Source organism: Amaranthus tricolor, chromosome 7 (genome assembly GCF_026212465.1).
Source record: "Amaranthus tricolor cultivar Red isolate AtriRed21 chromosome 7, ASM2621246v1, whole genome shotgun sequence".
Taxonomy (NCBI): domain Eukaryota; kingdom Viridiplantae; phylum Streptophyta; class Magnoliopsida; order Caryophyllales; family Amaranthaceae; genus Amaranthus; species Amaranthus tricolor.
The window spans coordinates 18318289-18331129 of record NC_080053.1 but is presented as its reverse complement, the minus strand read 5'-3'; the positions used below and the strand labels follow the sequence as shown (position 1 = coordinate 18331129).

The 12841-nt window shown below is 34.9% G+C and overlaps 1 protein-coding gene across 1 annotated transcript; it reads right to left on the bottom strand.

Moving 5' to 3' along the window:
- Positions 1 to 10000: 10000 nt before the first annotated feature.
- On the bottom strand, positions 10001 to 12841 carry LOC130817893 (thioredoxin F-type, chloroplastic-like). The gene is made up of 3 exons (XM_057683855.1): positions 12348 to 12841; positions 10816 to 10915; positions 10001 to 10336 (listed from the first exon to the last, which is right to left on the bottom strand). Exons 1-3 carry the CDS (start codon positions 12662 to 12664, stop codon positions 10202 to 10204), a joined length of 552 nt encoding a protein of 183 aa, XP_057539838.1. The 5' UTR covers positions 12665 to 12841; the 3' UTR covers positions 10001 to 10201.

The window sequence follows — 12841 nt, the reverse complement described above, 5'->3', positions numbered from 1 at the left end:
ATATGGACAGAGCTCAAACGCACAACTTTTTTCACTTCAAGAAGAATTGAATAATGTAGTGCAAACACTAACCATGAAGATTGCTGAGTTTTTCCCTAAAATCAAAACTTTGTGGGATGAATTAGAGGATTAAATCCTCTCCCTACATGCTCATGTCCTGCTTCTGATTCTTGTGTATGTGATATTGCAAAAAAATGTTTCAAGATGCAACAAGATAGTAGAGTGATAAGTTTCTTGATGAGGCTTGACAAGAAATATAGTCAAGTTCGATCTAACATGCTTATGACGACAGATTTACCCACATCAGCACAAGCTTACAGAATATTGTTGCTAGAAGAAACTCATCTTGAACTTAGCACATCAGAGATCAATGATCTTTGGCTTGCAAGGTTGAAAAGAGGAAAGAAAGAACTTAGGGAAGGTCTTTTGGAGAACCCTCAAAGGCTAAGAAGCAGGAGTTCTATTGTGAGCATTGTAAAATATCTAGACACACCAAGGACAGGTGCTGGAAGATAATAGGATACCCTCCCAATTGCAAAGGGAACACATGGAAAAGGAGCAATGAACATATGGCAAATAATGTATTAATAAAAGAGAAGTGGTTGATAAATTTGTTTAATTGACATTGTTACAAAGTCAGAGTGCACAAGTATTGCACCATTTAAAACAGAATCATGCTTTATATTTTATTGATTTGAGAGAAAATGTATTTCTAAATAAATTACAACATAATGGAGGATCTCTATATATTTATAGAGAAATGCTCAAGCTAATCCTACGTGTCATAACCGACTAACAAACTAATGCTAAGTTTGTTATTGCCTAGAAAACTGTGATGCTTAGCTGTCTAAGCTGGTGCTAACACCCCCCCTCAAGTTAGGGATTGGTGAAACCATGCCTAACTTGGTTATTAAAGAGTGGAACTGTGTCGATGGTAGGGATTTTGTAAACACATCTGCTAACTGATGTAAGGTAGGTAGATATGTACGCTCAATTAATCCCTCAAGCACCTTGTCTCTTGTAAATTGACAATCCAATTCAATGTGCTTTGTGCGCTCATGGAAAACTGGATTCTTGGCAATATGTAGAGCACTTTGATGATCACAATGTAATGTGACAGGCTGTAGTTTATCTATTCCCATTTCTTCCAACAAACGAACAACCCAAGTGACCTCTGATGCAGCACTAGCCATTGCTCTATATTCTGCTTCTGCTGAGGATTTGGACACTGTATGTTGCTTTTTACTCTTCCAGCTGATAGGTGAATTCCCTGGCATGAGAATAAATCCGGAAATGGACCTTCTTGTATCAGGGCATGACCCCTAATCACTGTCAGTAAATGCTTGCAACCTGAGCTGTTCTGATCCTTTGAGGAGTATCCCTTGTGAGTTAGAGTGTGCCACATACTGAAGAACATGTTGAAGTGCTTTGTAATGTGGAATCCTGGGAGCATGAAGAAACTGACTTAACACTTGAACACAAAAGGAGAGATCTGGTCTAGTATTTGTTAGGAAATTAAGTTTTTCCACCAAACTCCTATAATGCTCAGGGTCATGGAACAACTCTCCTTCAGTAGCAGACAATTTAAGATGCAAGGGAAGAGGAGTGACCACAACTTTGATCTTAGTTAGGTCTGCCTCTTGTAAGAGCTCCTTTGTGAATCCGTGCTGAGAAAGAATAATACCATCTGTGCTGTAAGTAACTTCTAAGCCAAGAAATTAGTGTAATCTCCCTAGATCTTTAATCCCAAAAACTTGCATCAAGATGCCTTTTGAGTTTATCAATAGTTGCACTATCTGTCCCAGTCAAGATTATGTCATCAACATAAACTGCAGCCATAGTGATGAGACTTCCTTGTTTCTTGATAAACAAAGAGTAATCATTTTTGGATTGAATGAACCCCTGATGCTGTAACTCATGCACCAACTTAGCAAACCACTGCCTACTAGCTTGCTTAAGTCCATATATAGATTTCTTAAGTCTGCAAACTTTGTTCTCAGGATTTGGCAACCTTGGAGGAAGTTTCATATAAACTTCTTCATGCAAATCATCATGGAGAAAAGTATTATTTACATCTAATTGATACAGATTCCACCCTTTTGAAGCAGCAACGGCAATCAGACTTCGAATTGTAGCCATTTTTACAACTGGAGAAAAGGTCTCAGAGTAATCAATCTCATATTTCTGAGTGTATTTCATGGCTACTAATCTGGCTTTTAGCCTTTCCAGACTTCCATCAGCATGAAGTTTGCTTTTATAAACCCATTTACAAGAAATGACTTTCTAAACTGTAGGCAAGGCAACAATATCCCATGTATTGTTATCTTGAAGTTCCTGTAACTCCTTTTCCATGGCAGTAACCCAACCAGAATGTGCTGCAGCTTCTTGATAGGATTGGGGTTCAGTTGGAATTGTAAAAGAAGTTAGTAATCCAGTTTGAGCAGAACCTAGTTTAACAAGGTTACATCAGTGATTGGTAGAAGGAAAAATCAGGTTAGTTGCTTTGCTAGAGGGAAGAGAGTAATGATAATCTTGTAGATAAGAAGGAATCTTCACAGGTCTGGTAGATCTTCTAAATTGTTCCGAAGGATTATTGATGGGACTGGTAGAAGAAGTAGAATTAGTGTCTTGGTATGTGGGAGAAGAGGAAAAAGATGGAGAAGATCCAGAATTGAAATTTAAACTTTCAAATGTGGATGTGGCAGTGTCATTTGAAGTGTCTGGTTCAAGGTTATGGAAAACATCAGGCAAATCATAAATAGAAGAATGAAGAAAATTGGTGGATTTAGGAAGAAAGATAGGAAATGTAGACTTGGATGGTGTTAGTGGTGAAGTAGAAAAATGAAAGGGAAAGTGTTTCTTATGAAACACAACATCTCTACTAATGATAATCTTATGAGTGGTTAAATCAAGGACTTTATATGCCTTGTGGTTGCTAGGATATCCTAGAAATACACATGGTGAAGCTCTAGGATCGAGTTTTGTTCTGTTTGTTTTAAGAGTAGACACAAAGCAAAGACACCCAAAAACTCTTAGGTGATCCAAATTGGGTGGTTTGCCAAACAACTTTTCATAACGAGTCAAATTTTGTATGGATTTCAAAGGAATTCTATTGATTATATGAACAGCTGATAGCACAGATTCATTCCAATAAGAAATAGGAACCTTAGATTGGATATACAAACTTCTAGCTGTCTCCATGAGATGTCTGTGCTTTCTTTCCACTACTCCATTTTGTTGTGGAGTAGAACTGCAACTTTTTTGTAGCATAATCCCTTTACTATTATAATATCTCAATATTTCACCTTCTGTCAATTCTTTTGCATTATCACACCTTACTGCCATCACTACACCCCCAAATTGCACATCAGCATAAGCAACAAAGTCTTTCAAAATAACAACAACATCAGACTTATGTTTAACAAAATGTACCCAAGTATGTCTAGAATAATCATCTACAATTGTTACAAACATATTGTATTTATTATGTGTAGCTACATGATAGGGACCCCAGAGGTCAACATGAAGTAATTGAAAAGGTTTTGTAGTTTTGATTGAACTATGTGGAAAAGAAAATCTTGTTTGTCTTGCTGCAGGACAAACCTGACAAATGCAATCTATTTTATTCAAAGTAGTCACATCATTTCTCATGTACTTCAAATGATTAAATGGAATATGTCCTAATCTCAAATGACATAGCTTGAAATCCTCTATAGCAGTGTTATTAGCAGCACCATTGCAACACCTTGACTTGATGAATGAGAAGAACCTTCATCCCAAGGACTTGTATAATGCAAGCCATGAAAAGTCCTACCAAGAACTTGTGGAGTGATCAAATGTTGACCTTGAATAATGCATTCAGTAGGAGTGAATTGGGTAGAAACTTTTAAATTCTCACAAAGTTTATGTATAGATATCAAATTAAAATGGAAGTCTGGAACATGAAACACATTATCTAGAATCACATGATCACTCAGCTTGACTGTTCCCACATGTTTAATATCCACCTTTCTACCATCAGGAACTGTAATTGTTTTATCAGTACCTTTAACAGATTCATATTTGTGAAACAACATCAAATCATGACCTATGTGGTTAGTGGCACCACTATTAATTATCCATATAGGTGTGAAAGCAGATAATAAGTACTTTCTATAACCAGAAAGGAAACAAGTACCTGCCATAAATGCAGTACCATTGGCTGGAGATGTGTTGTTCAAAGAATTTGAAATCTCTGAGTTGTGCTTTGAGAGTAAACTCATCAGTTGTTGGTATTGCTCCTGAGTAATAGTTGGAGCAGTAGAAGTAGAAGTTGGATTTGTAGCAGGGAAGTTGTTCCAACTTTGAAATCCTGTATTTTGGTTTCCAACTTGAGAGCCAGATGAATCTTGATTATCTTCATCATCAATGACATAATGAGTCATATGAGCATATTTTCTATCCTTATTGTGATTCCATCCTTGTGGATAACCATGCAATTTATAGCACCTGTCATAAGTGTGCCATGACAACTTACTGTGGTCACAGAACCAGTTGTTAGACCTCTTAGTTCCTGAGATTCTCATATGTGGTGCTTGATAAACGTTTTTTTGAAAAAATTGGTTTATCAGTAAATTTCCTTTTATTAGCCATAAAAGCAAGAGACTCAGTAGAAACAACTTCTTTTATCTCTTTGTGCCTTTCTTCTTGCACACAGAACCTATATGCACTTGCCAGAGTAGGAAGTTCAGACATCATTAGTATGTTTGTTCTGGCCTGAACATAATCATCATTGAGTTTCATTAGAAACATCATCACCCTACTATCTTGTTGAGACTTTAAATTTTTTCTTCCTGTATCACAGTTGCAATTGTTGCAACCACAAATGGCAAGAGGATCTTGGCTATCCATTTCATCCCATATTCCCATGATTTTAGTATAAAATTCTGAAATTGAGTCATTGCCTTGCTCTAATAAGAGCAACTTCTGTAAAGAGTACAAAAGTGTGGAAGAAGGTTGCCTAAAGCGTTCAGCCAAATCTTTCCAAACATCAGCAGCTGTCTTTTTGAATCTTACACTTTTACCTACTGTCTTATCAACAGATGCTAGGAGCCAACTTTTCACAAGATCATTGCAACGACACCAGGCTTTATATGTATGATCAGTAATAGGAGGTTTTGGCAAACTTCCATCTATGAAACCTAATTTGTTTTTAGTGGAAAGACTCAAGAAAATGGATTTTTGCCAATCAATATAGGCAGTTTCATCAAATATATCAGTCACTAATTTGACAGAAGCTGTGTCTGATGGATGGATATAGTAAGGTCCACCAAAAATAGTTGTAGGATCAGGATTAGGAGGATTATGTTGAGTTTCAGTCATGCTTGTATTTCTCAAACAACAAGTAAAAGAAAAGAAAAAAGAGAAGATGATTTAAAGAACAAAAGACTGAAAACAAGAAATAATGAAAAAAAAAAGTGAAGAAACAGATTTGAATAATAGAGTTGAATAACAAATGAATAACAGATGAATGTTGATCAAGAAACAGATTGTAAGAGTCACTTATCAAATGAAAAAGACAAAGATTGAAGAATAGATTGTAAGAACAAGAATAGATTGTAAGAACACATACATTTGATCAGCAGAATGGAGAAACAAATCATAAAGGAGATGGCTTCGAACAATTAGGAACAATCAAGAACAATCAGATCCAAGAAAAAAAATTCTTTAGCAGCGGAAATCACAAGAGCAACCTGCTCTAGTACCATGTTACAAATTCAGAGTGCACAAGTATTGCACCATTTAAAACAGAATCATGCTTTATATTTTATTGATTTGAGAGAAAATGTATTTCTGAATAAATTACAACATAATGGAGAATCTCTATTTATAGAAAAATGCTCAAGCTAATCCTACGTGTCATAACCGAATAACAAACTAATGCTAAGTTTGTTATTGCCTAGAAAACTGTGATGCTTAGCTGTCTAAGCTGGTGCTAACAGACATTGTTTTCTTTTAAAAAATACAGCTCCAAATAAGAATCATGCAAGGAAAGGCGTAATTTTTGCCTTTTTCTTCCATTTTCTCGAAAACAGCAAGAGCACTACTTGTATCCACTTTTCCAACCATCTCGCTTACTTTAGAAGCAGTCATGAAAAATCATAACTAGAGTTTACAACTTACTACTATATACAACCAGCGACATAAAAAACAGTTAGCTAAGGCATAGATGCAAGACCTTGCAGACTGAGCACGTGCTTTCAGCATGTCTTTCTTTGATTTTAGGAGTTGTCATAACAGGAAACAACCCTTAAAATTTGCAACAGATTTTGTTCACTATACCACCAATTATTCGGGCATGTGCTTTCCAACAATTGGCACGTGTCCAAAACCACCTCCGGGGATGAGCAGCAGAATCACCAATTGATGCAAATGTGGTTGCATCAAGTAAAGATACCAAAGGAGCCATACAAGGCTGCATACAAGACCTCAGAGAACAGCTCATGGCTTCAAAACAACACAGCAGCGAACTAGCAACCAGGGCACCTTGCACGACACGTGGAGACCAAACCAGTACGTCTAGGACTTGGGATAAAGTGGAAATGGAGTCTTGGTACATGGAACTTCATGCCTTGGCCCAAGAACATCACTATAAATCATGGAAAACCCACTGAAATTAGCCATGAAGGTCAGCCACTCAGCAAGAAGTACAGATCAGAACAAAACTCAGTTGCACACTTGTTCTGACCAGCTGACCTAGCATGCGTTTCCCAGATCGTGTTTCATGGTATCTTGTGCCACCAAGGGTAGAAATGGAATCTATACACTAGGAACTTGTTATCAAGGTCCTAAAACATTCTAACAATCCACGTGGAGGCCTAGAAGCTGAGCCGAAGGAGGGCTGCTCAACAAGCTGTGAATAGTAGAATTTGTCTAAGTGTTTTTCTTCTGTTTTGCATTCGGTTTTAGTTAGGAACACGTGTAATAATTGTGTGCATTAATGTAACGGCTAGTTCTAGATTCAAAGCCTATATATACATAGGTTCTCATTGTAAAAAGGGACGTTGAAGATTGTTTTGATCATTAATAATACTTGAAGTATTTTTCAGAAAAAGGATTTTTCTGAGTTTTTGAAGTTTGTTTGCAAACTTCATCAAAGGTTGTGGAGCAGCCTTTGGCCGGAGAGAAGGCAAGTTACGGAGTGATTTGAATTCTCAAAAGCACCCTGCAATCAAGGCTTTAAAATCCTTGTATTGTACATATCATTTGTTCAGTCTCAAAGTGCGACCAAGGTGATCAGTTCGCCCATCAGAAAATCAAGAAGAACTTTCTTGTTTGTCTGAGTGAGTGTGAGGGTTGTTTGGTGATATTTTTGAGTGTTTGAGTGTAGTAACGATTGAATTGATTAACCCATTTGAATCTCTGCATCACAAAGAACATTTCCCGCCTTTAAACACGCATCACCAATCTAACACATACTATAACCAATGTCTTTTCCGAATCAACAAATTTTTTTGAGACACAAATTACAATGATGTCATCTGTCTACTATCTCTCAGTCCCAAAACAAACCCATACAACTGGAGTCAACCAAATCATCAAGAACATGATGCTCATCTCCTAAGAACAATGATAAAGAAGCATCCTGAAGTTTACGCGAATGGTTGGGTTGGTGGATTACTAAAATACAGATTTAGTTCCTCAACAACTTACAATCTAAACTTAAAATTTTGATGCAGTTACAAGTCTAAATTTCTCTTTGAAGAAGAAATAAAAAGATACACAAATAAACCATAATGTGTACATATTAGAAAGAATTAGGATAGAGTATGTTGTATTTTATGACTTTAAATTTATAATTGAACATATAAAATAAAGTTACATAAACCTAGTAGGTTACAAAAACATATGACAAGTTCAAAGCTTTGCTTAACATACACCAAATGTAAACTTTATAATTGGGATTCACCATATATCGAACATAGTAACAAGAAGATTTTGTACGTGACTTGATATAAATTCTAGGCGAGACTCTCTTCATAAAACATCATTTCCTCTCTATTACGGTGCTTGGGAATGTATACTAGAAATGTGTTTTGAGATACAAAGAATTTCACTAAATTCCTAGCACAAGGAAATTAGAACCACATGAGAAAACTTAAATGGAAGAAGAAACAAAAATTTACAATTAAGGATTGCAAGTTTCTATATAAAGTGCTAGAGAGGATAAGAAATTCAAAAATTACATGTATATTTCATGTATATCTCATGTAAGAAATAACTTACACATGCCTTCTATATTTATAGAGGAGTGTACAACCATTCATGAAGTAATATGTCACTTTATGAACCACAACATCGACTCACGAGTCAATGTCGATCAAAAATCAATCCATCCCAATATATTCAGTTAATATAACCAGATTAACCGTAGGTAGTTATAGCATAACTAACAAAACCGAATAAAACGAACATTGCAAAAACCAGCGTGAAAGTCGCGAGCCGCGACCTGAGTAATTTCCAAAACAGAAACTTTGTCGTGAAATCTCGCGATCCGCAAAAAATACTTTTGCACAAAACAACAATTTTGCAATATTGGAATATTTAACTAAATAAATAAATAAATTTATTTATTTGATTTAATTAATTATCATTTACGATAACCATTATACGCTCTAAATGACAACAGAGTATAGATACTGTTAAATTTGTATATAAGAAACATAATTGTGAAGTTAGAAACACTGTGAAAAATAGAATTAGTTATTCGGAAGATGAAAATGGAGGGCAAGAGCTAAGTTGAAATCTATATGCCCATTTGAAAGGAAATTTTGCAACTTAGGCGAACGGCCAAGTAAACATCACGTGCTGAAAACGACCCCCAATGCTTCATACTTACACTTGAGCAAAACAATCAGGGAAAAGTCAACTAACATAGGAAAAGTCAATCCACGGATGACAAAATCATAAATGAAAAGAGAAGCAAAACCGATAATGTAATTCAACTTCATTAACTAACCAATCATCTGAAGCTGTACACTTGTTTTCCAATTGCTTTTCCTTCAGAAACAATGAAAATTATAAAACATTCAACCTGAATTGGTGATGCCAATGGCCATGCAACTCAATTACTTCTGATAAATATCTATTCAGAAAATACAATTACCATGTATTGCTCATGATTTCAAAGTTAGGGACTAGTCCAATTCAAAGGAAAAGAACCAACACATGAATTAATAAGATGAATTAAAAAAAAAGTAAAAAAAAATGTAAAATATGTCAATTTTTTTTTTTTTTGATTTTTTTTTCATTATTCGGAATTGTTTATGTAAATTTTTAAAAATTTTCTCTAATTTTATATTAATTTTTAATTTACATCTAATTATCCAAGTTTACTCTAAAATTGAAATTATTCATGATTAATTAATAAGTGAGATTATTATAGTAAAATCAAGAAAAAATTTAAATTATTCTAATTAATTTTTCCTTTAATCTTTTTCATCTTTCAGTACTGTAGGATTTCTTTGGTATTTTCAGGGTTCATCATTTGAAGTTCACAAGTATTAAACTTTTCCGTGTCAGAATTCTTGGATATTAGGAAGAAAATTAGAAAAAATATTGCTTTCTATTGTGAAATCAACAAAAAGTATTGTTGGCTTTGTTGGGTTTCTTTGGGTTTTTCTTCATTAAAATGTGGTAGTTAAATGAATTGAGAAGATAGGGAAGCAACCAACTACATAGATGATAGAACTCATAGAATTATACAATTACAACTGTCCCAGGATCAGATTGGAGTTAGGATCCTCTTCACTACTTAACATGTAATAGAGGGTCAATTATTCAATCTAATGGCTATAATTGCTTGATGGAGTTTTAATAGGAGGAATTTTGACATTTTATTTTTTATTCTAAAATATATGTTAAAACTTTAGGATGAGTAATAGAGAAAAGTAACGGAGAGGATCCTAATACCCATGTTGAGCATTGCACTACACCAAATGTCAATGACAGGAACAGAAAATTAACATTTAAGAACTGCTTTTTTTTTTTTCTTCTTTTTCATGAAGGTATACGATTACAACTCTCGTTCTGATAACAATCTCGGCAAATACAGTGGCTAAACTTAGTACATCTGATTGCCGATCATTTTCCGTCCCCTGAGTCAGTTGCAACAAAGATCTTATCAGCATATATACACACAAAGACACTTGAATGCTTTCATTCAGCTACTTCGAACGGTTTGAATGGCTGCAACTAACGTATCATATTTGGCCCCCGTCACTTCTTCCACGATATTGCCATCCTTCAGAATTTTGAAAGTTGGAACAACTTTTATGCCTAGTTCCTTTGCTAAGGGCTGTCCATGTATACAAAATCACATTAATGTATTGATTCAATTTTGAATTAACAAGAGTTCCACTCTCGCTTCCTCGCTCAAGAAATAATGTTTCGCTTGAGGGAAGAAGGGAACACAGTCGGTGAGGCTCAAACTCATTATGCCTTGAAGTCACTGTTGGAAAATAACCCACAACCCATATGTGATTTCACATCGAAAAATTAAAGAGTTTGGCTAACATATATACCTGATGGGTTACTTTTCCTAATACCAATTGGTTTTAGGATGGAACCTCATCAGGCATGTATTTAGTTAACTCTCTTATGCGAGTCTTTTTGTGTACAAGTCCAATCACAAATTTATTAGTTACAAGTCCAAAGCCTCATGAACCAAACTAAGTACTACTTGGTGATCTAATTTTTAATTAGGCTTACAATTTTTGTAGTTTCCGCTTGTAGACGGATGGAAAGGAAGTACATTTTACGATAGTCGATACATACCTTGTTTTCCTGGTTACAATCAAGCTTTAGAAAGACAACATCAAGATACTCCTGCGCCAATTTCTCGAATTTTGGAGCCATTGCTTTACATGGACCGCACCTTCACAGGCGATTAAACAATGTGTTAGAACTCATAGAAGAAAAGCTTAAAGTTTACTCTTTTGTTGCACAAAACTTAGAGAATATATATAATATAGTTATAGACAATAGTGGGAAGCTGTATAACATATAAACAGTTATATGATTGTGTAGAATTCAAGATCATCGCTTGCTTCCTTTATACAATTGATAAGAGAAGGAACGGGATAATCCTCATAATGAAATTTGATAATTTAACATCATAGATCTTTCAACTATTCTTAATCCTAACCATCAAAAGAAATTAACATACAAGATCATGACTTGAGCCATACAAAGACGCCCTCTGAGTTCTAGCTAGTCATTGTGTTTGTAAAGGTTATAGCAAACCAATAACAAGGATGCTAATAATCTCAAAGTTTTTGATACCTGGAAAATGGAATAGTTTTCACAAATTTTGTGATGAAATGGGCATGACCACATACCCCTCTTTTTGACTTTTCTATGAGTTTGTCAATATTTCTATTTTGGTCTACCCCTTTTACTTTGCAACATTTCTATTTTAGATATGTCTCTCACCACTTTCTTATTAATTCTTATACACACATTTTCTCTCATTTTATCACGTTAAATACTATCTAGACAATTTGATTATCCCACTATTTCCTTAATTAACATGCAATTGTGTACTGTTGCAAACTAAACTCTTGAGAACAGAGACAGATCAATTGTAAGTCAAAACAAGTTCCTCTCAATTATTACAAAGTAGTTAATTCAACGGAAATTTGGCAGAATTGACTATGTTATGAGCTTATGGCATAAGTAGCTATAAAACTTGGCTAAGAGCTTAAAATCAAGTTACAATAAACTAGATAAATATACATATACATAGGAATTTGAGGATGTTCCCAAAGTGACTTATAGCGTACAATTGGTAGCTGATTGAAGCGACTAATTTGACAGTAAAGTTTGACCAGCTTGTTCGTGTTTATTGAACACGCTGCTAGGAGCTCTTGTTCAAAAATAGCTTATTCATTTCAATAAGTTATTTTACAATACACTCGTCTTAGATGTTCAACTATCCAATCATGTATTTGTGCTAAAATATCATTAAATTGCTCAATAACATATTTTACCAAAAACCATTGCAGAGAATAAGTGAAAGCTGGTAAGCTCTCCAAATAGCTGTTTACCACAAAAGCTTAAAAATTTAAAGAAAACATGCTTATAATCAAGACATAAAAAGTCAAGAACAAACACATCATAATTTATCTTAAATTTGGATAAGTTTGCTGGACTAACTTCTACTCCTATTAATTCCATCTTAGAAAATGTGGTAAATTTTGTGAGGAAATTATTAAACAGCTACAATCACCAATTAAAAAAAATACCCAATTAAAAATTAAAGAAAATATACTTCAAAATTTTAAAAAGGTGAGATTTTTAGTGAATACCATTGAGTGTACATATCAAGAACAACCGGTTTATCACCAGCAGCCTTAACAATAGGCCAGAAAGTATCCTTATTAACTTGGGTAACTTTCCCAACAATGTCTTCAACTTGGGCACCCATTGTTTCCAAACTTGCTCTAATTTGACCTCTCATTATCTCTTTCCTCTTCACTAGGTTTTGACTCTTGAAACTCTCACTAAATTCGACCCGTCTTGGCAATCGGGTAGTGGGGATTGATCCACGGGTAAGATCCGATGAGGTGATGGAATTTGCTGTAGAAGTCCATGATTGATGAGAGAGAGAAAGATGGAGAGCCATTAAAGTTAAGTATGGAAGATTTTGAAGATTTGTTTTTGATTTTTTGAGTATGGGAATTCAGAAGTGAGTGATTCCTTTGAAGGGCCTACTAGTGTGGAAGAGTGAAGTGTTTTGTGGCGTGTGAAGGAGGATGAAATTTTTTGATTTTGTAGTTTGTGGTAGCTACGCAATGTGCCT